Source organism: Schistocerca nitens, chromosome 5, assembly GCF_023898315.1.
Source record: "Schistocerca nitens isolate TAMUIC-IGC-003100 chromosome 5, iqSchNite1.1, whole genome shotgun sequence".
NCBI classification, from domain to species: domain Eukaryota; kingdom Metazoa; phylum Arthropoda; class Insecta; order Orthoptera; family Acrididae; genus Schistocerca; species Schistocerca nitens.
In genome coordinates this window covers 248,416,054-248,443,259 of record NC_064618.1, presented here as the reverse complement: position 1 = coordinate 248,443,259, position 27,206 = coordinate 248,416,054, and the positions used below count along the sequence as shown (strand labels likewise).

Here is a 27,206-nt window from a genome sequence, read left to right as displayed (position 1 = left end):
TGAGCAAGAACTTTAAGTGAAAAGCACCAGTTTGCTTTTGTTCTACAAAAGCAAACTGGTGCTTTTCATTTATTGTAATGTTGTTCCACCAAGAACAGACGGAAGAGTCTGTTAACTTTAAGTGATTTTTTTCTAACAATGTTTCCTCCTTATGTATTATATATATTTATATACCTCATACATTGAAAAATTAGTAGCCTATGTCTGTGAGTGTTTATTAGAGCAAACTGTAAAAAACTGAAGTAAATTGGTCAAGAACTTTTGAAAAATTTTGCTAACAACTTTTCTCTGAGACATAGTAGGAATATATTTACATACCACATATTTTTAAAAAGTAGCAGTATATCTGTCTGTTCATCACAGTTTTGTGCAAAAATCTGTAGTAATTTTGTCACAAACTTTTAAGGTTTGTTGTTAATCTTTCCCATTTATATAGTGTATACATAGTTATATATCATTTCTATTTTGAAAGGGTGTAGGATATATGCAGCTGATTGTTTATTGGAATATAATGTAAAATTTTTAAGTAAATAAGTCATGAATTTTGACTTTTTTGGTAACAACGTTAAAATTAATCTTCTCTTTGTATAGTAGTATAGATATTAGTTCTTTAATATTTTACACGTTTGATGTTATTGTACTAAATGGTCTATGGATAAATAAATAAATAAATAAATAGACCTATCAGAGACTTTTTATTGTGTGTGTCAGAGTCCTGTTAGAAAAATTAAACCAGTATGGCATAAGAGGCCGAGCAAACAATATTATCAAGGCCTTTACTGAAAATGGGCAACAGTGTGTAGAGATAAAATATAAATAGGGCAGCTGATGGGAAAAATGTGCTTTCAACATTCAAATAGGTAAAATATGGTGTACTCAGAGTTGGATGTTGGGGGCCATTACTATATATTTTATATGTAATTGATATGCCTGAATGTGTAAATGAACAGTGGTAACATATGCTGATGACAGTTCAACTAATTATCAGTAAATTTGCAGAGGACCTTGAAATGAGGACATATTTAGAGCTGGATAGGGCTTCAAATACACTACTGGCCATTAAAATTGCTACACCACGAATAAATGCAGATGATAAACGGGTATTCATTGGACAAATATATTATACTAGAAATGACATGTGATTACTTTTTCACACAATTTGGTTGCATAGATCCTGAGAAATCAGTAGCCAGAACAACCACCTCTGGCCGTAATAACGACCTTGATACGCCTGGGCATTGAGTCAAACAGAGCTTGGATGGCGTGTACAGGTACAGCTGCCCATGCAGCTTCAACACGATACCACAGTTCATCGAGAGTAGTGACTTGCGTATTGTGATGAGCCAGTTGCTCGGCCACCATTGACCAGACATTTTCAGTTGGTGAGAGATCTGGAGAATGTGCTGGCCAGGGCAGCAGTCTAACATTTTCTGTATCCAGAAAGGCCTGTACAGTACCTGCAACATGCGGTCGTGCATTATCCTGCTGAAATGTAGGGCTTCGCAGGGATCGAATGCAGGGTAGAGCCACGGGTCATAACACATCTGAAATGTAACGTCCACTGTTCAAAGTGCCATCAATGCGATCAAGAGGTGACTGAGAAGTGTAACCAATGGCACCCCATACCATCACGCCGGGTGATATGCCAGTATGGCGATGACGAATACACGCTTCCACTGTGCATTCACCGCGATGCCACCAAACACGGATGCAACCATCATGATGCTGTAAACAGAACCTGGATTCATCCGAAAAAATTACGTTTTGCCATTGGTGCACCCAGGTTCGTCGTTGAGTACACCATCGCAGGCGCTCCTGTATGTGACGCAGCGTCAAGGGTAACCGCAGCCATGGCTCTGAGCTGATAGTCCATGCTGCTGCAAATGTCGTGGAACTGTTCATGCAGATGGTTGTTGTCTTGCAAACTTCCCCTGGGATCGAGACGTGGCTGCACGATCCGTTACAGCCATGTGGATAAGATGCCTGTCATCTCGACTGCTGTTGGAGTCCAGCACGGTGTTCCGTATTACCTTCCTGAACCCACTGATTCCATATTCTGTTAACAGTCATTGGATCTCAACCAATGCAAGCAGCAATGTCGCGATACGATAAACCACAATCGCAATAGGCTACAATCAGACCTTTATCAAAGTCGGAAACTTGATGGTACACATTTCTCCTCCTTACACGAGGCATCACAATAACGTTTCACCAGGCAATGCTGGTCAACTGCTGTTTGTATATGAGAAATCGGTTGGAAACTTTCCTCATTTCAGCATGTTGTAGGTGTCGCCACTGGCAACAACCTTGTGTGAATGCTCTGAAAAGCTAATCATTTGCATATCACAGCATCTTCTTCCTGTCGGTTAAATTTCGCGTCTGTAGCAAGTCATCTTCGGTGTGTACCAATTTTAATGGCCAGTGGTGTATTTTGGGGATCCAAACTTTTTTGTAAGTGGAAGTAAAAAAACTTTCATGAGAACACAAGCGAATAGGGGAGTCAAAGCGGATGATCTAGATATCAAGCTTTGGAGATTCAGGTATTTCAGAAATCTGTTGCAGAAAGTCTCTGGGATTGATGGACAGTTTCATGACAAGGAACTTTCATATTGATAAAATGCGGTCAAAAATTAGCACAAATATATTTCTCATGAGAAAAATGTCACAAACTGTTGATCAAGATGCTTTACTAAAAGTTTATTGTGGTCTAAGTTATCTGCACATCTCATACTCTATATCTGTGTTGGTCAATGCAGATAAGATACACACAGGTACACTACTTAAACTGCAAAAGAAAGTTATTAGGTGTGTTTAATCCTTTCACCGCACAAGGTGTAAAGAAAAGTACCACATGTATACAGACAGACTTAAGGCAAATGACTAAGAATCTAAAATAGCTGGATGTATATTTTATAACAAACTTCCAAGTAGTATAAAGAACTTTCAAACAAAAACTAAGGTGTCATCTGGTCTCAGCGTGTTGTTACAGTGTAAAGGAATTCTTAGATAAAAGTATAATGGTGTAAAGTTCTCACATGCCATTATACGGAATTATTAAATCTGAGATTCTTCTGCAAATGTTGTGTAAATAATGGAAAGACAGTGTGCTGGCCACTGTATCTATGCACAGTTTCTTAACTCTGCCTGATACTACATGTGTAGGTATGTTTGTAATCTTATTTATATTGTATGAATTCTAAATCTCTTGTACAAATGCCTGAAGACTAGTGTATACTTGTTTTATATACATACCAAATACTTTTAACACATCCATGTATATCATTACATATTCAATGTCAAAACAAAAAGTGATGAAAGAAAGAAAGAAAGAAAGAATGAAGGAAGGAAGGAAGGGAAAAAAAGTAAACATTATACATTGGTTTATTATAACATCAATTTCATAAAACCTCAGTTTAACCAGGATAATATTGTGATTTATGCAGTCAAGTGCCATAGATAGGTCACAGAAAAGACCAATTGATCTATTTTGTTATTTGTTGAGTGAATGTGAAAATGGAATTCTCATGTGCAACTCTTATGAAATCCATACTGTGATTTACTGAGGGTACTATTGTTGTGCAGTTAAGATGTGTTCTGGAATACATGACCACAAAAATTTTGAAAAATGTCAGTAGGGGAATGGGTCAGTAGTTATTGAGATTTCTCCTACCACCTTTCTTATAGAAGGGTTTAACAATGGGATATTTCAATCTCTCTGGAAAAGTTTGCTGAATTAGTGATGCATTACATATTCCAGAAAAAGTGCTTATTATATGGAAACAGGTGTTCAGTACTCCGTTGGAAACTCCATTAAATCCAGATGAGCCCTTATTTCTGAGAGAATATATAATTTTGTTAATTTTAGAAGTGTATGTGACACCACACGAATTTTCTCCTGAACTGTTTGCCCCCATATTTTCTGCTATATTTGAGAAATAATTAATAAACATATTCACTACTTGTGACTGACCATTTATAGCCATTCCATTTAAATTGATACTCCTTTGGAATGTTGAGGAACGTTTGTAGTGTGTAACTACTGCAAGATCTTTACTTGTTCTTGCCAACAGATAAAATTCCCTTTTCTGTTCGCAAGTGATCCATAGCTTTTTTACATAGCTGTTTGTCATTTCCAAGTAGTATATTTGGGAAGATATTTTCAAATAATAATATGAATTTATCATGAAAAAGATTAAATTTTGTGTCAGCATTTGGTCCATTATGAATTTCATACCAGATCATTTCTTGTAAACTATTCTTAAAAACATTTGTGCTGGAGTCATTAATTATTCTTACATTTCCACTGAGGAATATCTGTACTGTTATCCCAACAGTGCAACATGGTCAGCAAGAGCATTTGTTACTGGGTGTAGGCCTACAGCTATTTTCTTGTTTTGAGATTCTTCAGAGAAAATTTTATCAATTACAATTTCCTACCATCTTTATCCACCAGTGTTGGAAAGTTAATTATTGAGATCAAATTGTAGGATCCAAATAAGATATCCAGATCATTTTCCCTATTAGAATCCTTTATAAAATCTAGAACGAAATCACTGTGAACTGTTAGACGCTTGCTACTGTCTGACAGCTTGCATAGTGGTGAATCCATATTCCTCATAAATATTGTATTTCAAAATTTCCTAGTGGTGATCTATAATATATAGTTACAATTAAAAAGTTAACTACTTTTCAGTATTAATCCACAAGCATACACTTATATGTGCTGGTCAGTGCAAAATCTACTTGTCTCAGTATTTTTGAACCTGTGTTCTGGCTTTATACGTGTAACAAATCTTCCTCTTCCCATGTTAGTTTTACCTGACTAAGACACTAGGTCATAACCTTTTGCATTTAACCTTGTGTTTATGTGGTGCTTAGACAGGCGTGGGATATATATCTTCTCAGAGCCCATTGAGTTTTCCAAACAGGCAGGAGCTCTTCTACCTTATTACTCAGTCCTCTAATATTCTGATGGAGTAAACTAACCTAACTTTTGTTTTTATTCCTTTTGGGACTCTTCTGTTTTAATTTATTTCACAAGAGGGTGCCCAGTTCCTGACTCAAACCTTAAAAAGAAAAAAAAGTTTCCGTCTGTGACCATGAGCCACAGGTATATCTTACTTTGTATCGCTCCCCTCCACCCCACCCCCTCTTGTGCATTTTTTACAAGAAGTTCAGCTAACACATCTTTCCCTCTATTATTAAAGTGTAGACCGTGTCCATTATATGCCCATCTCCAGTTGTAGCAACAGCACTGCACTTGTGAAATTTCAGTCGGTAGCAGATTGCTCAGCTCTGTGTTCACAAGGCTCACAGCAGTGTTAACGCAGCACTGATCATGATGATGTAGGACTACCACAAGACTCAAAACTTGTGTGTGAAGCTGCTGCTCCTATTCCATCCAGGTCACCCATAATGCTGTTGTTGACAAGAAATTGATAGTGTCTTACATTATATTAACTTCTGTACATGAGAGCCAGGCTAGCCATTTAAATCGTAACAGTACCCAAAAATAATTCCCAATTGAAATATCATGAATGGATAATCGTACAACTTGTTAATTTTTTTTTTTTTTCGCAGTAAGTATGCTATGTAGAACAATTATGTAGGCATTTTGTTGAACAACTATTACATGTATTTGTTTTCTAATGTGGTAATGAAACTTTTTAGGAATGTCCACAGAAGACAAAAGACTAGACCTGGTTGTATTTGGTGCCAGTGGATTTACGGGAAAATATGCTGCTGAGGAAGCTTTCAGATTATCAAAAGACAAGAATTTTACATGGGGAGTTGCTGGAAGGAGTGCGGCAAAACTACAGCAAGTTTTAAAAGATATCAGTAAAAAGACAGGTAAATGTATTTGGTTAACTTATTGTGGCATTTCCTCTTGTTGCTGGTGGTTTATTCTGCCTTATGATTTATACATACAATGACACAAACACTTCTGTATCTTTTCAGTTATTTCACTTCTGGTATATCATCTACTGAAAGTAACTTTTACCTTTATGAAACGTCCCCTTTGAACAATTATACATGACTGTGCTTAAACTGACACACAATATTTTTAGCGCAACGCAATCTGACTTTCAAAGATCCCTACAAAAGAATGGCCCTGACTGACATTAACCTATACCTTTCACAAATCACTTACCTCACAAAAATCTTCGTTACTCAAACTACTGCAATACAGCGAGCGCCACTACTGCCAGCTAAATAAAAGATTCAAACTACTGAAGGCACTAACTACTGATAGGCATAGTTAGCAAACGAAAGATTTTGATAGAGAACAAACAATGTATTTACCTTACTAGTGTTCAAAAGTCATAATATATATAGCAGTTCATGACATCCAGTCTTACAAATTTCAAAACTCCACCATTTCTCTCCCCACATCCACCACTGCTGGCGGCTCACCTCCAACTGCGCAACACTACGCACTGTTAACATCCAGCTGCCCAACACTACAATGGCAGACAACAATGTAAACTAGCCACAGACTGCACACAGCACAGCCAGTGATTTTCATACAGAGCGCTATGTGGCGTTACCAATATAAAAGCATAAACAGCCTACTTACATAGCCCCCATGCTCCCCACAAAAAATTTTACAAATTGTTTTGGGCAGTGGCCAATACATATTTGAAAAAAATTTTCATAATTACAATAACAAAGAAATCAAATGCACACACTTATTGATACAATGTTGGTCAAAAGCTAAAATCTTCTCACAATCCATAAAGACAGACCTGATCATTCATCACAGTAAAATTGCAGTGTTTTTTCTCAATGTCTGAGCAGTAAAAGAAAATGCACACGGAAGTAGTGGATTTCCATGCAGTCTTGAAGTAGTGTTGTCCTTCCAACGGAAAGACAGTGCTGACTCTTGACATGCAGACAGGTAATGGGCCACAACAGAGCAAACCCACAGCAGAGTCAGTCGAAGTTTCGAAGAATATTGGTAGGTAGGTCATCAAAGAGCAGACCCACTGTAGTCCTGGTAGAGAGTATGGTATTGGTGAGTCATCAAAGGTGCAGACCCACTGTAGTCCTTGTAGAGACGGCCAGCAGCCAACTGTTGCGACTGTGCAGGTGCACAATCACCATCGAAGAGTCTTGCGGAGAATATAGCAAGTCCATAAACCACCACTTGTGCACTCAAGAGTTTTTTTTTTTAGAACCAGCAATGATGTTAACCAGTCCGTTGCTGAATTATCAACACACGTCCAAACACTAACAGTCCTCTTTTTTTTCACATATTGTGCATATACTATGACCAACAGAAATGTGTGCAGTGAAATGAATGCTTACAAGTTACTTAATTTGCTGAACTGGTGTCAATTACAATATTATAACAAGAGAACACAATAACAAAGGTACAAAATATATCATTAAAGAACATAACAATACAGATAACATTTGTGGTAATACGGGCTTTACAAAAGAATTGAACTAACATATACATCAGTGTTACAGGAATTATGACATAAGTAAATACATAAAAGATCAGAATAACTTTTGAAACATCAACTTTACACAAGAGCATTAAAACAAAACAGAATAAATAATGTCTAAGCATATTTACAAGGTAAATAACATATTACCAGAAAAATTCTACAACATAAATCTTATTAGATAGATACATACAGACAGGAAAAACACAAATTCACATAGTGTAATAATACAAAAATACAGGACAGGGTTTGTTTTCAGTGTAACATTTGTTACTGCAGTCCAACCCAAAACTTCATTCCATAGATCTTTCGTCTTATTTCAACATTTGTTTCCACCGAAAAAATCCTATCCAAGCATGCTTTCTGTATTTATATGTTCACATATTTCTTACCTCATTATTTATTTTCCATTATCTTACCTCATCATTTATTTCCAAGAAAATCCTACCTAAACCTGTTGTCCCTAAACCCTACTTTTTTGTTCATATCCTCTTTTAAATACTTTTTTGGCCAAACCATTTTCTTATAGCTTCTCAATGCATTTCTTTTCATTCATCACAACTCGTTCTCTTATATAGCCTACCCCATCTTAAGCTAACTTAAATCTACTGAGCTCAGATGCTAAACTAAGGGACGAGGTAATGCAGCAGCGAAAAACAATTAACACAAACAGCAATGATAAAAAATGCAAATTGGCAAAGCAAGCAGCATAAATTAGCAAAGCAAATGCAATATTACAACTAGTATAAGGCAATGCGCAGCAAACAAGAAAAATAAATCCGTAGTAAAACTGGCTTAGCAGAGTAATACAAAGTCAAATTCAGTAACATTATGCCTGGCAAACAGCAGCAGCAAATGCAATAACTTATATCTAAACATGACAAAGCTCAAGCAGAAAAAATATTACAGTAAAAATGGCCATGTTTAATACCTATGTCACATCTTAACACTAGGGTGATGCATCACCTTAACTTACACTGCTAAATAAGTTACCCAGTCATTAACAAAAATTATGTATGCAATTCCTGTGAAGGGAAATGTCTTTTTGTGCTCCCTCGTTTTTTTTAAGTAGATTATAAAATTATTATTTACTGGATCTGTAGGCATAAAATATTTATATTAGTACATCTATAAAATTTTATTTTAACCAATGCTGCAGTGCAGCTAGAAACTAGATACTAAACAAAATGAGCAATCTCTCAACTGCAAAGACAATAGATGTAAAATGTTTCTCATCATTTCATTAGGCATTTTAGTAAATATCATAAATTAAGAGCTCCACAGTGTAATCATATGTTTTCAAGTTTGAGCGTGTCGTATTTGCGATGCTTTCGACAAAGAAATGTCAATAGCGAGGATAATGGCCTCTTTTTTTTTTCATCTGTGCCTCTGAAAGGCACACACTAATGGATTTTTTCCAGGTGACTGTCGCACAGCTAGCTGCCCATGACACATTACGTGAAGGTGGTCACTTAACTTTCTTACCGAAATATTTACGACACCAGTTTGCACTACAGTGACAGTCGCATATAAAAATATTTTCACAGGTTGAGAATTCGCGTTACAAATGTGTAGAAAATAAAATCCTATAAATACAGCAGTGTCCAAAAAATTTTCGACAGCATTGTAATACATTCACGCATGTACACACATTTCATAATTCTTAAAGTACGTTTCTTGGTTTCCAACATCCTTTTCCACAAATCAGAGTCGCTAACCACTACTCATTATTCCTTACCTTATTATACATATACATATTCGTCAACACTTCTTCAATATTTCATCATAAGAAATACGTAGCATAATCAAATTCCTCATATACGGTAGCATCATCTTATTGATCATAAACATATCTCAACAGCATAATACACATCGTCGTCGTAATAATATCATAACATCTCAGTCAATTCTCAAAATCGTCGTAGCTTCCTCTAATAATTTCAAAACCTAAAAAAAATTCTCTGCTCATTTCAATAGTGTCATCTACCTCAAACGTACTTTAAAAATCATGATCCCATACCAAATACATCATTCAAAGCTCTCATAGTATCACAATGGTTCCGAAAAATATGAAGGGTTCACACAGTACAGACAAAATACAATTTCATAAGTGTGAACTTATCCAGCTGTGTAATTGCGTAAACATCTGTCACTGACGTAGTAAAAAAAAATGTTTGTCTCTCTCAGTTAAATGATCAGATAGCTGTGTAATTTATGTGACAGAGAAATATGGTACCGATGTGTAAAGTTGTATAAGCAAATACCATATTAGCTAGGGCTCCTTGTGTTTGCCAGACACATGGTACAGAAAGTAAGCGTGTACTCCCCTGAGGATTAATGTAATTATACCCTCAGGTGTTACAGATTACAGCAATGGAATGAAATGTATCACGGAAAACCTTTGTATCATTGTACTTCAAATATCTTTAAAAATAAATGTTTTAAGTACAAAATTAATCACTCAAATACGTGTACTGTAGCGCTAAACTGTACGTCTTGTTGTAAGATAATCTCTGTGGAAGTGTCGTAGTTATCGTCCTCCAAAAGCTAAGTTCTGCAGAAGTCAATGTACTTACCTCATGATAAACAAAAGTGAAATGCTTTGCATATAGATATCTTAGTTATTACACTTATTGCCGTGATGAAGAAAGTACTATGCTGTAACGTATTGTTGTGCTACGGAAAAGGCTGTCTCATTGTAGCTATACCACAAAAGTTACTACTAAAACATGTTTTACTTTCCAGAATAATTCAGAAAAACTGTGCAGATATAAAACAGAAACACCGCAAAAGCAACATTGTAAATTGTCACTCATTAGTAGCGTCATGATAAAATCGTGTAGCTGTCACATAAACTAACCACTGTGTCATCTGGTATCTCACAGAAAGTACTTTAAATCCAGAATGTATTTTCAAGTAAACCAAAATGTTGCATTAAAATCTCATTAGCAGTACTGGTAAATGTTCTTAGTATGTGAGCCTTATAGTCGTTACGTAATCGTGCAACTAACAAGCAAGAATGTACACACACAATAACACTGTGTCGTCTGTTCACTATAACAATGCATTCGTAATTTCTGTTTAAATAAGTTCTCTTGGTTCTTGACTGGATATTTAACTTCAAACATTGTTGCATGTTAACAGATTCTAAGTCTGACAAAGCATATTAGTAATGTAAAGTGAAAAGTTATATGGCAAAGACAAAGTTAAAAAGCAGATTATCTTTCAATAAACGGTTTTACATGTGAAATGTGGTGTAAACCTTTACTCTTCCTAGTACGCAGAGTTTCAACTTCAACACAATTATCATGTGGTATACGTTGGATTCTGTAAGGTCCATTGTAAACTAGAAAGAATTTGTGACTCAAGTGTTTCTTCTTATGTTACAATGAATGAGCTTTAATGAGAACTTTCTGACCAATATATAATTTCTTTGCATTTGCTTTACCATGTAGTTTTCTCCTTTTGTCTGCTGCAGAATTTATATTTTTAATAGCCAAATCAATTATGTCTTTGTGTCGAAGTTTACGTGTATTCAGAAAAGGTACAAGCTCTCTGATTCTGTTCGGTGGTTCTCCATTCTTTAGTACAAGAATAGGTGGTAAAGCAGTGGAGTCATGAGGCATTTCATTCAGCACGTTTTGAAATAAGTGTAAATATCTGTCCCAATGCTGATGCTTTCTGTGACAATAAAGTCTGCAAAGCTTATTGATTTCTTTCATAATCCGTTCAGACGGGTTACAATGTGGTGAGTACAATGAAATAAAAACAGGTTTGATTTTATGGTTCCGAAGCATGCGTGACCAAACACCAGATCTGAATTGCGGTCCGTTATCTGAAATGACTTTAGCAACGTGGCCAACTTCATGTAAGAAATTTTTAACAAAGGCGTTGGATACAGACCGTCCAGTGGCTTTACGTAACGGAGTGAAAGAAACAAATTTTGAAGTAAGTTCAACAGCGACTAGAATGTACGAAAATCCATTCGATGTTCTGACAAGGGGTCCCAAGAGGTCAACAGCAGCAAATTCTTTTAATTTAGAAGGAACGATAGGAAACAACGGAGCACGATGTGAGACAGTAGATGGTTTAGCCTTTTGACAAAGTTTACAAATAGACAAGACTCTTCGAATTCTCATTTCCATATTGTTAAAATAACAAGTCGTCTGAAGAATATGATAACATTTTCGTGGACCAAAATGTGCATAGCTGAAATGAATGTACCAAATGAGCTTATTAACAAAATAGTCAGGAATGCAAAGTACCCATAGCTTGTCATCAACAGTACAGTGTCTGAACAGTATGTTGTTCCTAACCAGATAATAATGCCGAATCTGTGTGTGTGTGTGTTTTCATGCCATTTACTTTTGATGTCTTTCCAAATCGGATCTTTATCTTGTTCATGAGCAATGTCCTTTAAAGATGTGGTGATGAAGTTTTCAAAGGCGACTTTCTGGATGTAAAGAATACTGAAATTTTTCTCGAGGTTGCCTTCTGTGTTACTTTTCTCAAACCCAGCCAGTGCGCGTGACAGTGCGTCCGCAACAATGTTCTCCTTGCCGGGAATGTAGACTATGGTGAAGTGGAATTCTTGCAGAAACAATGCCCAACGTTTTAACCTGTCATGATTTAATTTTGAAGACATAAGAAATTGTAATGCACGATGATCACTGTATACTTTTACGTGCTTACCAGAAAGAAATAAACAGAATTTGTTAAATGCCCAAACGATAGCTAAAGCTTCTATTTCAGTAACGGAATAATTTTTTTCAGATTTTGTTAGCACTCGGCTAGCAAAAGCAATGGTTTTCTGAACAGTAGTGTCATTTTCTATGGCTTCTTGAAACAAATGGGCACCAAGACCAACTTTAGAAGAATCCGTGCTAAGGCAGAAATCTTGTGACAGATTTGGATGAGCTAGTATTGGCGCGTTAAGTAACGCTTCTTTCAAAGAATTGAATTCCAACTGTGCTTGTTCGTCCCAGTTCCAAATAGTATTTTTTCCAGTTAGAGAACAAAGTTTTGGTGTAACTAGAATTTGCATATTCAGAAAATGACGGTAAAAATTTACGAGACCTAGAAAACTGCGGAATTGTTTTTTTGTGGATGGAACTGGAACGGCTCTGATCGCTACTAAGTTTTCAGGATCCGGCTGAATGCCTTCAGAAGAAATAATATGTCCCAAAAACTTCACCTTTGTTCTACCGAATTCAGACTTTTCCAAGTTAACTGTAATTCCAGATTCTGCAAAAATATGTAACACGCTGTTGAGGATGCGATTGTGTTTTTCCCATGAGGCTTCTGCTATTAGAATATCGTCCACCTATAAGGTGATGTGACGTTTTAAGAACTCAGGTAATATGGAATTTAGCCCGCGAATGAATGCTGCCGAAGAAATGTTCAAACCAAAAGGAAGTTTCCGAAACTGATAACAAACGTCGAAACAAAGGAAAGCTGTGTATTTTCTACATTCTGGATGAAGTTCGATCTGATAAAAGCTGGATCTGAGATCAATAGAAGACTACACTTTTACACCATTAAAATTTTGAAGTAGTTCTTCCAACGTTTGCGGCCTGTCTGTTTCAGGAATGATGATAGTATTGATTTGTCTCGAATCTAAGACAAGCCTGATAGATCCATTTTTCTTCTCAACAACATGTAATGGATTGTTGTATGAGCTTACTGCAGGCTCAATAATGCCCTCGTCAAGCATAGATTGTATTTCTGTTCTAACACGGTCCCTATAATGCGCCGGAATTACGTATGGTCTAACACAAAATTTAGTATGCTCACGAACACGAAATTGGTATTGAAATCCCTCGATTGTTCCTGTTTTGTGAGTAAAAACTGTGGAATGTGCTTGTAAAATCTCAAAAAGGTCTTGCTTATCAGTGTCATTACAATTCTCAATTGTTTGAATTTTATTCTGAATTAACTCATTAGTATCAAATGCGCCGTCAATATCATCCCTGTCAGTACTTGCAGAGTGATTGTTAGTTTCAAGTTCCGTCGAAAACTCCGAACTGTTAACTAACAGGAGGTAAAGCCGATTAATTTCTTCGTCATGGTTTGAGAGCCAATCTTCAAATTTCAAAGCTATTGACTTACCTTATTCTCTAAACTTATTTCAGCATCGTGAAAGTTTAAGATTGCTTTGTATTCAATGAAAAGGTCTACTCCCAATATAATTTCTGTCGACAATAATGGAACAATAAGAAAGTTCATACAGAAGCTGTGGCTTTGACAAAAGAATTCTAAGTTGGTTTGTTCGCGTACATCTACACTTTTTCGAAAAATTGCACCTTGTAATTTAATCTTACGTAAAGGAAGTGTGGGGCAATCATTCGATATGTTGCATTTGATAAAAGCTGTTTCATTAATTACTGAAATGGGACTGCCAGAGTCAAGTACTGCCGTAAATTTTACGTGATTTACTGTAATGTGAATCACAGGATATGCAATGTTATGTTTTACGTCGTGTTCCTGGAGTAAGATGTCCCTAATGTCTTCCATTTTTACATAATTACTAGCTACGGCAGCTGCGTCGTCAGTTTCATAAGTACGTTTTGTGGCTGCCAGCGGTATGAGTATTTGCCTATTGTCTGTTTGATGGCGCGCGTCATTATTGGGATTTGGAGACCTAACTTCTACCAATTCACCTTGTCGAGAGGGCCCTGCCCTGTTTGAATCCCGCCAGTTCTGGTGCAATTCAGGTCTGTCGTTAACGATCATATCGTCTGTCGTCATGTCAGTAGATTCCATAGTTTCTTTCTTGTCGGTTACGTGGTGGAGAATTTCTCCCTGAATCGTAACTGCACACTGGACCGTTGCGTCTATTCTGTCTCCCTTGATAATAATTCTTTTGGTTCCCATATTGTCTGTTTCTCTGATTGTCTCTGTGATGGTCACTATCGCGGAGAGGTGATCTTTCCCTGTAATTATTACTACTGTGCCAACGGTTGTCATACGGGTGGTGTCTGTTTTGGTCACGATTTGTGTTGTGAGAATAGCCTTGTCGTGTCCAGTTATTATTTCTTTCATCGCGGAATTGTGACGGATGTGACCTGTAATTATTGTGTTCCTGTTTTCGCGTTCTGCGATTGTCAGTGTCAATTTCCAATTCTTGTAACAGTTCCTGAAAAGCTTCAATGTCGTCTTTGCAACGTCCTGCCAAAATAATATGTCGTAAATGTTCAGGCAATTTGATTAAGCAAATGCGGATGAGTTCTGAGGGGCTGTATGGGTTTGACAGGTACTGATTCTTGTGCAACATGTCTTCAAAATATTTCACAAGACTGGAAAATTCAGATTGTTCGAAATGTTTCATCATTATGATGCTATGTTTTACTCGGTCTTGTGTAGCTTGAGACCAATATGCTGAGAGGAAGGCATGATAAAATTCTCCTTCACTGTGACAATCGTGAATGACCGATCGCATTCTTACAGCTGGTTCATTCTCTAAATAGCCACACATAAATTCTAATCTGTGCTCTAATGACCAGTTGGGAGGAAAACAATGAGAGAATTGATGAAGCAACACTTGTGGATGAATGTCGTTGCCAGAATTCTTAAATGTTTTGAATTTACGTGTAGTAATGAACAGCTTATAGTCAAAATCATCGTGTCGGCGAGTAGCATATCGGTCATTGTTACGTCGTGTCGGCGGTTCCATCTCAAAATTCGGTGCACCTTGCCAATTTCTTTCATAATTTCCGAAATGCCCTGTGTTATTATTTTGTGGCTTTTCCGTATTTCTAAGTCCCTCTTCCCGTGTTGGAGTGCAAGTGTCCTCTGAAATATGTAATTTTTGTATTACCTGCGTCAACTGATCTTGTACTTCCTGGATTTCTCTTTTGTACTGTGTATTGATTTGATTTTGATTTTGTTTGAATTTTCTAATTTGTTCATACTCTTCTGTGTCAGTGAAGGCTACCGGTCTTGTGTCATTCAGATCATCATCTACCTTTGTAGATAAGTTAGTGAACTGATCCGAAAGTTCGGCTACTTTCTCCGATAGTGAACACATTTCCTCAGTGTGTTTTTCTGAACCAAGTTTCAGAGTGTCCATTTAGTGTTGGAATCGAATCTACTGTGTCCTTTGTTTTCCTGAGTTTTTGCAAGTTGCGTAACCGAATCGGTAGATGCAACTGAGTCAATTTTAGCTTGCAAGGTGTCGTGATTTTCATGAACAATAGTTTGCAGTTCTTTTATGGCTGCTTCGTGACTCTGTAATGCATTTTCATGCCGCGAAAAAATAGGTTTAAAATACTCACAAATTTGTGTTTTTACGCCATTACAGACTTTTTGACATTTCGATTCAATGTTATGTAACTCAGTAGTTAAATCTTCACGTGTTTGTTCAAGTGTGATGTCTAACTTACGAAGATTTTGTTCCATTGTGTCTAACTTTTGCAGCTTTTGTCCCATTTGTTGCATTAATTGTAATAAAAATGCACTGGTGTCTGAAACATGTTCCTCAGTGCTATTCGGCAATGCATTTGAACCGACAATATTCGCATTTTGAAAAGCAGAAAATGTGTCTTGACTTATTTGAGAAAACGGCAAGGACACAAAACCTGAATCTACAGTATTTGCAAGATTGTGTCCTGTCATTTCGGATTCCTGAGGCAAGCTGTTGCCGACCGACCGATCGATTGATAATGCTTCCCTTTTCACTAATTGTTTCACTGCCTACACCATTATTTGCAGCCCGCTCCATTTCCCTATGCACAATTACCAAATTACTACTTTGAACATTAGTTAATTCATTACTCGGCGGCGCTAACACACTGCTTTCGTCTTCACTGTCACTTCTCAGTTTACTTTGGAGCCTAGTATTACGTTTTTCACACGCCATTATTGTCACAATATTTCACACGACAACACAGAAACACACAATTTGAAGAGCAAAACAAGAAAACACATTAACATAACATTGAAAATAATATCTCGTTAATTGCAAGCGCAGCTGCGAAATACTTGGTGCAAATCTACATGCGTGCCACAACTGTTTTACTGTTGTACTGAATGAAAACTACAACTACAAAGGAAATTCTCTCTACAATTACGCGGTAGCAATAAACAAAGGCTGCACTAATTGCACAAACTAAAAGAAAAAATCAGAAGATTCCAGTGTGGTATCCTGGCAGGGTCGACATATGACTGTGCTTCAACTGACGTGTTTTAGCGCAACGCAATCTGACTTTCAATAATCCCAACAAAAGAATGGCCCTGACTAACAATAACCTATACCTTTCATGAATCACTTGCCTCACAAAAATCTTCGTTACTCGGACTACTGCAATACAGCGAGCGCCACTACTGCCAGCTAAATAAAAGATTCAAACTACTGAAGGCACTAACTACTGATAGGCATAGTTAGCAAATGAAAGATTTTGATAGAGAACAAACAATGTATTTACCTTACTAGTGTTCAAAAGTCATAATATATATAGCAGTTCATGACATCCAGTCTTACAAATTTCAAAACTCCACCATTTCTCTCCCCACATCCACCACTGCTGGCGGCTCACCTCCAACTGCGCATTGCTACGCGCTGTTAACATCCAGCTGCTCAACACTAAAATGGCAGACAACAATGCAAACTAGCCACAGACTGCACACAGCACAGCCAGTGATTTTCATACAGAGCGCTACGTGGCGTTACCAATATAAAAACCTAAACAGCCTGCTTACAACTTAAGTTGCAGAATTCAATAGTTGATAGCTTATATTTTCAGGTCTCCAGTTGCCAGAAATATGTGCTTACTAAATGGCATTTAGTGTAATTGTTTTCAGTTGTTTTCAAAGTGCATTAACATTCACAGTTGGGGACATTCCCCAGCAGAATGAAAGATGTATTGGGAAACTGTAATTGTCAAATACTAATAAAATTTGTTTTGGAAAATTATCATAGAGATAACGATTTTTAAGGTTGTGTAACTGTTTGTGCATGTCTTAAATCTGAGTATGACTTGTATAATCACATAATGTTTAAACCTATCTGTCCATAATGTTTCTTCAATAGTAGCATGTCCAGTCTGTAATAAAAGTGTCTTTCCCAGCATCATATTGTATGTGTTACATAACAAATGATGCAGTGCTTGATTTTCTCTCCCTCCCTCCCTCCCTCACCCCCACTGCCCCCCCCCTCTCTCTCTCTCTCTCTCTCTCTCTCTCTCTCTCTCTCTCTCTCACACACACACACACACACACACACACACACACACACACACACACACACACACACACACGCTGCTGCTGCTGCCTATAACAGAGTGCCGCACATGAAGCAGCCAAGATTCCATGTACTTTGAAAGGTCAAAATGAGTCAGTGCTGTGCCAATCCACTTCAGATAAAGTAGGGAAAAACAGTTTTTGTTAGCAGAGAGGCTCTGCTTGTCAGTAATGATCAGATTCACATTCATTAAATTATACTGGAACACACTTGATGCTAATTGTCAACAGAGGCTAATTTGTGTGATACTTCCCTTTATTTTCACAGATTTCACAAAACTTCTCACACTTGTATAATAAAAAAAAAGGTCACAGAATGCTTTAATCATATCTTGTTTGTTCAACTGAAAGGGAACTGCCAGTGCCTTTTTCTCCAAAATTTCTATCTGACCATATCTCAGAATCTGCGATCCTTTGTGTGTGTGTGTGTGTGTGTGTGTGTGTGTGTGTGTGTGTGTCAGATGAGCTAGTACAGAATACCGGTGCATATTGTCACAAAGCAATTACGGGTTAAAAGTGTGAACAAAGAAATATATAACTGTCATCATTATTGTTCACCAATTTATTATCAAATTAATACATTTGTTTTATTTGTCTTTAACTAACCCCTTTTTTCCAGTCAGTTTTTTCCCTTCCAGAAACACCAAGATGTTAAACAGGCATTTGTTGAGTTAACAGATTGTAGCTTTAACACTGTTCACAAGACATTAATATCTCTTTCTCTTGCCATAAGGTGGCATTTGAAATATAGATGTAAATCTGTAGACTTTGAATTCTTACACATGCAATCATACTCTGTGAAATTTGGAGATGGAATGTGATGTGTCTTTACGTGAGAATGCTTTACTATTGTTGATCAGATATGTTGGGGGGAGGGGGGGCTGTTCTGTGGTGCTCAGGTATTTAAATCCCACCACTTGAGAACCAAACATCCCACTTTTAATTTGCTGCAAGGAACAGTTGTGAGAGAGGAGACTATGTGTTGCTTTTATTACTTTGCTCTCAAGTACATGAGAGATGAGAGCTGTTTTAGTGGCCACACTGATGGCAGTGAAAGTGATCCTCTGTGTCAGTGAAGTGCTGCTGTTGTTGGTATAGTCTCCAGAAAGTCGGTTACAAGTTTCTTCCTTATTTATTAGGAAATATATTTCTTAACATTTGCTGTGTTAGAATGAGTATTTGTTTAGTGGGGCTTACTCACCTGTAAGTGTGTAATTATGTCATCTGTGTATAGATTTTATTGACAGTTGCTGCTGTACTGCATACCAAAGCCCTCCTCACCACCAGCAAAAATGGCAGTGATGACAATAATGTAGACATGTGTGATTTGTTACATTTGTGGTAAATGTGCTGCATTACTAACCAGCCACATAGCCCTCCTGCCAGTATCATCTAACAGTCAGCTGTTTTATTTGAATTAAAACTTTATCATTTGTCACCCAAAAGAAAATTGATAGATAACAGGACTAACAGTAACACATTGCAATGATCATAGAACAAATGGAAAGATGTTGATCTGTGGATTTAAGCACTTAGTTGGGGAGCAGACAGTTCTTGGAATAATAAACCATGTAAGTGAATGTTTGTTTATTCATTTGAATTACTTACTTTTTCTTTTTTTTCATGTTCTCAGGGAGGCCTCATTTCAAATAAAAGTTCAGTTTTCATAAACCCAACAGTGGTCTGAATGCCACTGTAAGTTATTAGCCAGGGTACTGCTGGAGGTAGTACACCTTGAAGAGGAGACTGAATTGGCATGGCATGGCAAAATTTGTACATTCCGTTCTGTTGCTAACAGTGTGGGCTGGGGCATTAGTATGGCTATGAAGGAGACTAAAGAGATGTAAATGAAATAAAAAGGCACTTGTATGTACTTTCAGCTATGAAGACTTTACTGTCTGAACCCATTCAGAAAATCGTTACAGTAGACTTGGATGTCCATTAGCTGTATGAGCACTGTAGGAAGGATAAGCTGATGAAAAGTGCCAAAGAAGAAATGTTAGTAATACTGGATTTGGAAATTTGCAATGATAGACTCAATTGGCTGGTTATGGGTTGCTTTTCCCTTCTACATCTGAAAGAGGTGGTGGCGGACGCATAGATACAGCAGATGAAATTGTTCAAAACTGAAACATATTCTGTATATATCTTTGTCAATTACATATTTCTCTCATTGCCTTTACTATTCTTCAAATAAATTACCTCCTTACAAAGATCTGTTCTTCTTCTGCAAAGACTAGTATATTAAAAAAATTGGTAAAGATGAGCCAGTAATTGGCCAGGACCACTTTTTGTAATGAAGTGTGAATAACCCCAGAGTAAAATAATTTGTTGCGTCTGTCACAAAATAATAATGGACGTAAGTTCTCAGAACAAAATATTAATCACTCCTTAAGAGCACAGTAGTCACTTTTGGAGTGATGTAGATGGTGTGGAACTGGTACTGAGCAGCCATGTGATCTGTCCACCACTGACATAATATGTTGCAATGAAGTGGCATGTATGTGCCAGTTGTATAGAATTGGCTCAGAGAGGTCCGATGTGGAGATGTAAGAATGGCAGAAAGGAGATATCATATTCGGATGTGCCCATGGCCAAAGCATGAATGAAATTGTCTTCACACCAAACAATTATTGCTGTTGTCAGTGAATGCAGATCCATCTTAACCTGTTCTCAAGGAAACATTGTGAATGCGAACTGCATGCAATCAACATTTGGAGTTGGCTGCCTTGGAAAAGGCCATTTCTCCCTATGGCACATAAATCTGCAAGACTTTAATAGGCTGAGCAATACAGAAATGGGACAGTAACTGACTGAAGGCATGTAACGTGCTCCAGTAAGTTGTGATTATGTCTCTCTTCAAATGCTGCAAAGAGTTGAGTGCATGGATAGCTCAGTAAGGCATTTAATCTGCTGTGTGTGAGGTGGGCAATTCAGGTCAGATTTGGTGCTATGATGTCTGGATCTCCTGCATGCCATGAATTGGGCCTTTTTGTTCAGGTTACTGTGAACATTAATCAGTATATTCACTTCACCATGCTTGTGACTAGCTACGACCCTTTCTTCTACGTCTTCGTGGTGAGTATGCTGTGGACGCACCCATCGCCAAGATGGTAGCCTTCTTCACTGTTTTCCATGGCAAGGAGAACTTATATACCCTATTGCCTTTTGAGTGGCTTGCTAAGTCACATGATCTTAGTCCTATGTCTGTTTGAAACAGCCTATGAAACGTTGCAATCAACATATCTACAATTTGATAGCTTTATTGTGTCTAATTATAAAGTGGCTTCAGCTGGATATAACATACCTTAAGAAACTTGTGGACCCTCTTTCTCATTGAATCTAGGCTGTTATTGAGGCTGCAGGTGGTTGCATGGTATGGTGGCGGGGGGGTCAGGATAATAGTATGTATGTTGTTTGTATAACAATGTTAGTACCACTGGCTTTGGAAATTGCAATCATAGACTCAATTGGCTGGTTATGGGTTGCTTTTCCCTTCTACAATTGAAGAGGTGGTGTCCGACACATAAGTTAGCAAGAATCATTGACAACTACTTACAGGCTCCTGTGAGCCATCTGAGTGCACTCCGGATATCAACTATTTCAATCAGATTCAGAGACCTCTTTGACCAGGCAATTAATTGAACTTTTGTCTGTTAGAAAGTCGTCTACTCCAGCAGAACAATCAGGTTGGACATAGTCAGTGAAGAAGATACAGTTACATTAATTCATGATATTGTGGGCTCCAATGAATCAACCAGTTGCTGCACTGTAGCAAGTGGCATCTCAAAACGAGTCTTCAGAATGACACTTTGTGATGAGTTGTTTTGAAACTGTGTGCCATGTCCCATCTTACACCAAGGTATACAATGATTTTACTAAGCAAAACAAAGCTCAAATGGTGTATTTATGACATTATATTCTAAACTTCTCTGAGATGATATGGATGTAATAAATTGCTTTCTAATATATTTGGGTTGTGAGCATATTCGTTGTGAGAAGTAACCTTGTTCTATACAGCTGTAGCAGGATTTTGATAAAAATTGACACTAATTTTCAGTGATTGTTTAATTTTTCTATTTTCATATTCAAGTGTGCTTAATTTTTGGCACACTTATGTGATAAGCCATTTACAGGCTTTATTTCCTGATGATATCAGTACAATATTAAATTTCAAATTACTAGCCGGGTCTCACAGTGAAGGTAGGCGGCTTGTGGAGGATGTAGATGTAGATATTCATTATTGTTAAGAGGATACCGACCTCTTGTCAACCATATTTTACATCACATGCATGAGATAAGTATGTAAATACAATTGACAAGAGCTCAATATCCTCTTAATGATAAGAAATATGTATTGACACACTTCAATGAGCTGTTACCTGACAAAGGCATAACAGCCAAAATTACAATAATAAATAGATAAATTTAATAGCATTCCAGCCAGAACACATGGTCATTTCTAAAATATAAGAATAGCTCACTTTTTATTCCGTAGTTGTTGCGAAGCATTGTAATAGGTCTCAGATTTGTATTTTACTTAGAGAGGAAAATGCAATCGCTTTCAGCTAGCAAGGAACACAGACAATAATTGACAGGATCAAGCAATATTGGAACCCAGTGTAATCACGATAAAGAATTGCAAACATTTGTGGGGCTAATGTAATTATTTGTATCCATCCATTCTTTACTGTAAACTCATCTACCTTTAATTTTGTTAATCTTTCTTTTTTAATGACTCATCGGTGTTTTTTCATTATGGCTGCTAAAGAAGAAACTAGTTCTAGAACCACTAAACAAGTTACAACTAGTGATTTGGTGTCATATTAAGATACTGTTTACAGTTCTGGGATGAGATGAGTTTTAAATACTAGCCTGGACTGTATTACTTTGTTCTTTTATTGTTTCAATAAATTAATCCAGGTAGATGATGGAACAGATTATTTAGGAAGGACATATCATTGAATAGTAAAGAAGTAAGAAAGATTAAGTTCCAAAAATTGTGTTTGTTTCTGTAAATTAGATTTATTAATTTTGCACTGGTCTGTTTTTGCTGAATGTTACTATTGCACATTTTAATGATTGTTGCTATAGGTGCAGACTTATCAGAAGTCCCAGTCATAGAAGCAGATGTGAAGGATTTTGAGTCTCTGCTTCGTCTAGCCTCAAAAGCTCATGTGATCGTGAACTGTGTGGGCCCTTACAGATTCTATGGTGAACCAGTTGTGAAAGCTTGTATTGAAAGTGGAGCACATCAGGTTGATGTTACAGGTGAACCTCAGGCAAGTAAAATATTTCCATGAAATGTTGGAACTTCTTATCAGATATCTATTGGATAGGTTGTCAGATAGAAAAGGCATTAAGCTGCAAACCACTGTGCAGTGAATGCCAGTGATTAGCTGAGATATTCTCCCAAAAGTCCAACCTATGCAGTCTTAATATTTGTATTCCATTCACATTTTTTTACCGACTTTAACAATTTTACAACAAGGATTTAAAAGTGAAGAACTGTGCAATGAATATTTGTATTATGACACATTTACCATAGCCCTTAGTACTCTTCTGTGCATTGTATCCTGTTGTTTACATTTCAGTCATTCGTTAAAGTCTTACGGTATTTATCCCATTATAAGATGAGGTTTTCTCCTAAATTTGTCACTCAAAAAATACAGGGTTGTCTTGCATTCACAGGTTAAACTTTGCTGCTGATGTCAACATTTTTACATTGTTTAATAGAGTATATAGGGATCATCTTACATTTATGGATGAAGCTTTGGTTATTGACGTCATGTACAGATTTACTTTGAAAAATTCAGAACGACAAGGGTCGGCAGATGATATTTGCACTTGAACAGGCTCAAGATTTCCAGATACCCCTGGGCACCCTCCACAAAATCAATGTTACTCGAACAATCACATGAATTTTGATTTGCGTGGTGCTAGTGCAAGGAAGATGTGAGAAACTACGAACTAGCTACAACAATAAATAGAATTTAGTGCTATCATATTAAAAACTCTTGTTGTTTGTACCCTAAAAGATATTGTAATCTATCTCTCACACTTGCTCAAGCATAGGACTATGGAAGGGTTGCAAGCAGAACAGTGATACCAGATGCACTAAAATCTGGCTGAGTGTGGGGAGGGGAGTATGAGTGGGCACCAAATTACTTCATGTTGCCAACCATGGGAATCTATACTGTGTACTTCGGTTTTTTAGGAAAATCAACCATGTTAAAACTGTGGTTTGCTTGAATGGATTTGTAGTCGGCATTGAATTGACTTGGACAGTAGTCTTCATTTCTGCAAGATACAGTAAAAGTTTAGATAGGAGCCAGTGGCGTGCTTTGGGTTTCATGCTGAAATATTGTCGACAGTCACTGTGATGTCTGACGGGCACGAAAGGGGATGTGTGGTCCTATGCAGCTAATGAGAGAGCAGCGGGCAGACAATAAGTTTGGAAGTGAGATACATTGTCACATCCTCACATCAGCACAGAAGCGAAATCTGATACGTATTCAGACAGTAACAGCTGCTTTCTCAGATGCAACAGTAACCACAGCCTCAGATATCACAACATATTCAGAAAAGGCAGCCAAATATTTGCAACAACAAAGACATTAATTTCACAGCTGTGCTATTAGGATGATGTTAATTAAAAACAGTTATGTCAAAGATGACAGGGTTAGTAAATGGAAAAATGTGAAAAAGAAGCTGTCAAATTAATGTAAACCATTTCTTATCATTTATTTCTCCCTGTATTGTCAAAATGTAGACAGTCAATAAATGGCATAAATTCAGAGTAGGTGTAGTGTTAATGTTTTAGTTAGTTACTTTGTAAATAAAATGGTTTGTAATTTTGATTAGTCAGAATATGTTAAAAATAATTTTTTCTCAAGAAGCCTCTTATAATCAGGGCCTTCTTATACATGGGTAAATACAGTTTTTGAAATGTCCTTTCCTCATGGAAAGCTTAGAAAGTTGCATACTTATTTTCTGTACTTTAGGTATTTTCCTCTAGATAATCACATATTTGTAATTCTTTGAAATCTGTGTTAGACTGTTAAATATGGGAGTTTTAATTGTTTCTTTCCTTCTGAAACAGTATATGGAGAGAATGCAGCTTGACTACAACAAGTCTGCGCAAGAGAAAGGTGTTTACATTGTAAGTGCTTGTGGTTTTGATAGCATTCCAGCAGACATGGGTGTCGTATTTTTGCAAGATAAATTTGGAGGTATGTACACAGTATAGTTTCTATTGACTAAAATGTACAATTTTAATTCACATTCACTTTGTGTTCTGTAGTTTTTGTTTGCCCATTTTATTTTTAATTTTTACTTCCTAGCTTTCTAAATCGAGGGCTTTTTCCCTTTCATAAAATTGAAAACAACGGTTAAACAGTATTTGAGATTTACTTTTTAGTGTGGTAGTCTGTTCGTATGTGGAACTACAGTGCTGTTGTTTCAGAATATATTTTTATGTAGGTTATTAAGAAGTGTTACATGATGTATGTTGTTTGAAATAGGTTAGGATGATATCACTGTGCCGGCCGCGGTGGTCTAGCGGTTCTAGGCGCTCAGTCCGGAACCGCGCGGCTGCTACGGTCGCAGGTTCGAATCCTGCCTCGTGAATGGATGTGTGTGATGTCCTTAGGTTAGTTAGGTTTAAGTAGTTCTAAGTTCTAGGGGACTAATGACCTCAGAAGTTGAGTCACATAGTGCTCAGAGCCATTTGAACCATTTGATATCACTGTATTCAAAAATGAAATCTTTTTCAATGTATTGGTTATTTCCTGATGGATGATTTTGTTGTTCTTTGAGTCATTTGTTTGATGCTGGATGGAAAAGACACACATCACATTCCTCCCTCCTCCTAAAAAAAATACTCCCTCTTAAGTTTCAGTTCCATTTTCTCATTTTTAAAGTTAGTAACCTATTACAGAAAGACCACTAATCTTACTTTTGAGCCAGTAAAAATTAATTAGTCTTCTTATCACGTGCTGAACTCGTCCTTAAGAATTATTTTGTCACTAGCATCTTAAATGTAAAACTTAAATCACAGAACATTTTTTTTCATCACAAAGTGATTTCTATATTCTGTATTCTGAAATGAGCTTACATGAAATATAAAGTGTGGCCTTCTTTTTCAGAATGAAAGTAAAATAGAATGAATCCAGTAGTTTGTAGAGGGATTGACACACATCCTTAATGTAATTTTTAGGTATTGTAATTAGTGCTTATTGCTGTCACATTTCATTATCTATTGTAACTACAGTTTTAAGCATTCCTCATTTTAAAGCAAATATGCACACAGGCATAAATACAGGTGCTATTCCAAACTTCAAACAAGTAAGAGCAGTGAAAGTGGCTGACCTGGAAGCAAACTGAAACAGTTTTAAATAAATTGGTTCACTCTTGACTTGTTTTTGAATTCTGTACACCAATGACTCAGTGACTCCTGAATGCTGCATAGTCCCAACCACGCCTGGTAATCTTCTCTCTCTCTCTCCCTCCCTCTCCCTCCCTCCTGCTCCGTCCTCCTCCCTCCTCCTCCCTCCTCCTCTCACTCCTCCTCCTCCGAGAACTGAGACCCACACCTTAGCTGGATTTTTAGCAGAGTCTGAGAATCTAGGTCATACCTTAGGAAATGTAGATTTACTTACTTCCTTTTAATTTTCATTTGTGCATATCTTTTCAATTAAAATAAGAGCAAATGCCATTTTTAATTTTGCTTGTGCATATCTATGTTTGTGATTTTTCCACAAGTAGTAAAAGAACTTCATTACTGATTTTGAATTCAGGGCAGTATCAGTAAATAACCTTCATTATTTTAAATTTCATATGGTACAAGAATTTACTTTTTGGTTTCCTGTTTTAGGTGATGTCAACTCTGTGGAAGCATACCTAGAGTCTAAACTTGATTGTGCTCCAAAGGTATACTGTTCCTTTTTACTGAAATATATTTAGTTTCTCTACTATTAATGTATTGTAGTTTTGTAACATGTGAGTTACTAAATTCAGCTTTTAGTCAAATTTTTTCTCCGTTTGGCCCTTAGTTATCAATTTATTTTCTGATGTATGTATCACAGTAGTTTTGTTGTTTCCTTAACAAATAGTTGCAAAGATCACCTGGCACTGCAAATAAGGGGAATTTAATTATAAATATTTGGACTAATACTATTGCTCATGGACAAATAAATGGTTCCTACTTAGACATTCATTAATTTCCTCCTCCTCCTCCTCCTACTACTACTACTACTCCTGCTGCTGCTGCAGCTGCAGCTGCAGCTGCTGCTGCTGCTGCTGCTGCTGGTGGTGGTGGTGGTGGTGGTGGTGGTGCTGCTGCTGCTAGTACCACCACCACCACCACAACCACCACATAAACACCTAAAACTTGTCAGTTGATGTTTGAAATTCGCCCTAACTGTACATGGAAAAAGACTGGCATCATTTGGGACTATAGTAACATTTTAGTGGACAGAAACATTGTGTGTGTTTTGTAGTATGAAAGGAAATTATGAA

At 37.0% G+C, this 27,206-nt stretch overlaps 1 protein-coding gene across 1 annotated transcript in view; it reads left to right on the top strand.

Moving 5' to 3' along the window:
* Positions 1–27,206, top strand: part of LOC126259711 (saccharopine dehydrogenase-like oxidoreductase) — an 86,199-nt gene that overhangs the window by 13,997 nt on the left and 44,996 nt on the right. The window contains exons 2-5 of the mRNA XM_049956686.1: positions 5,671–5,850; positions 22,782–22,969; positions 24,790–24,919; positions 26,563–26,618. Coding sequence (XP_049812643.1) covers positions 5,673–5,850; positions 22,782–22,969; positions 24,790–24,919; positions 26,563–26,618 — 552 coding nt within the window. The 5' untranslated portion in view covers positions 5,671–5,672. The remainder of the gene's footprint in view (positions 1–5,670; positions 5,851–22,781; positions 22,970–24,789; positions 24,920–26,562; positions 26,619–27,206) is intronic.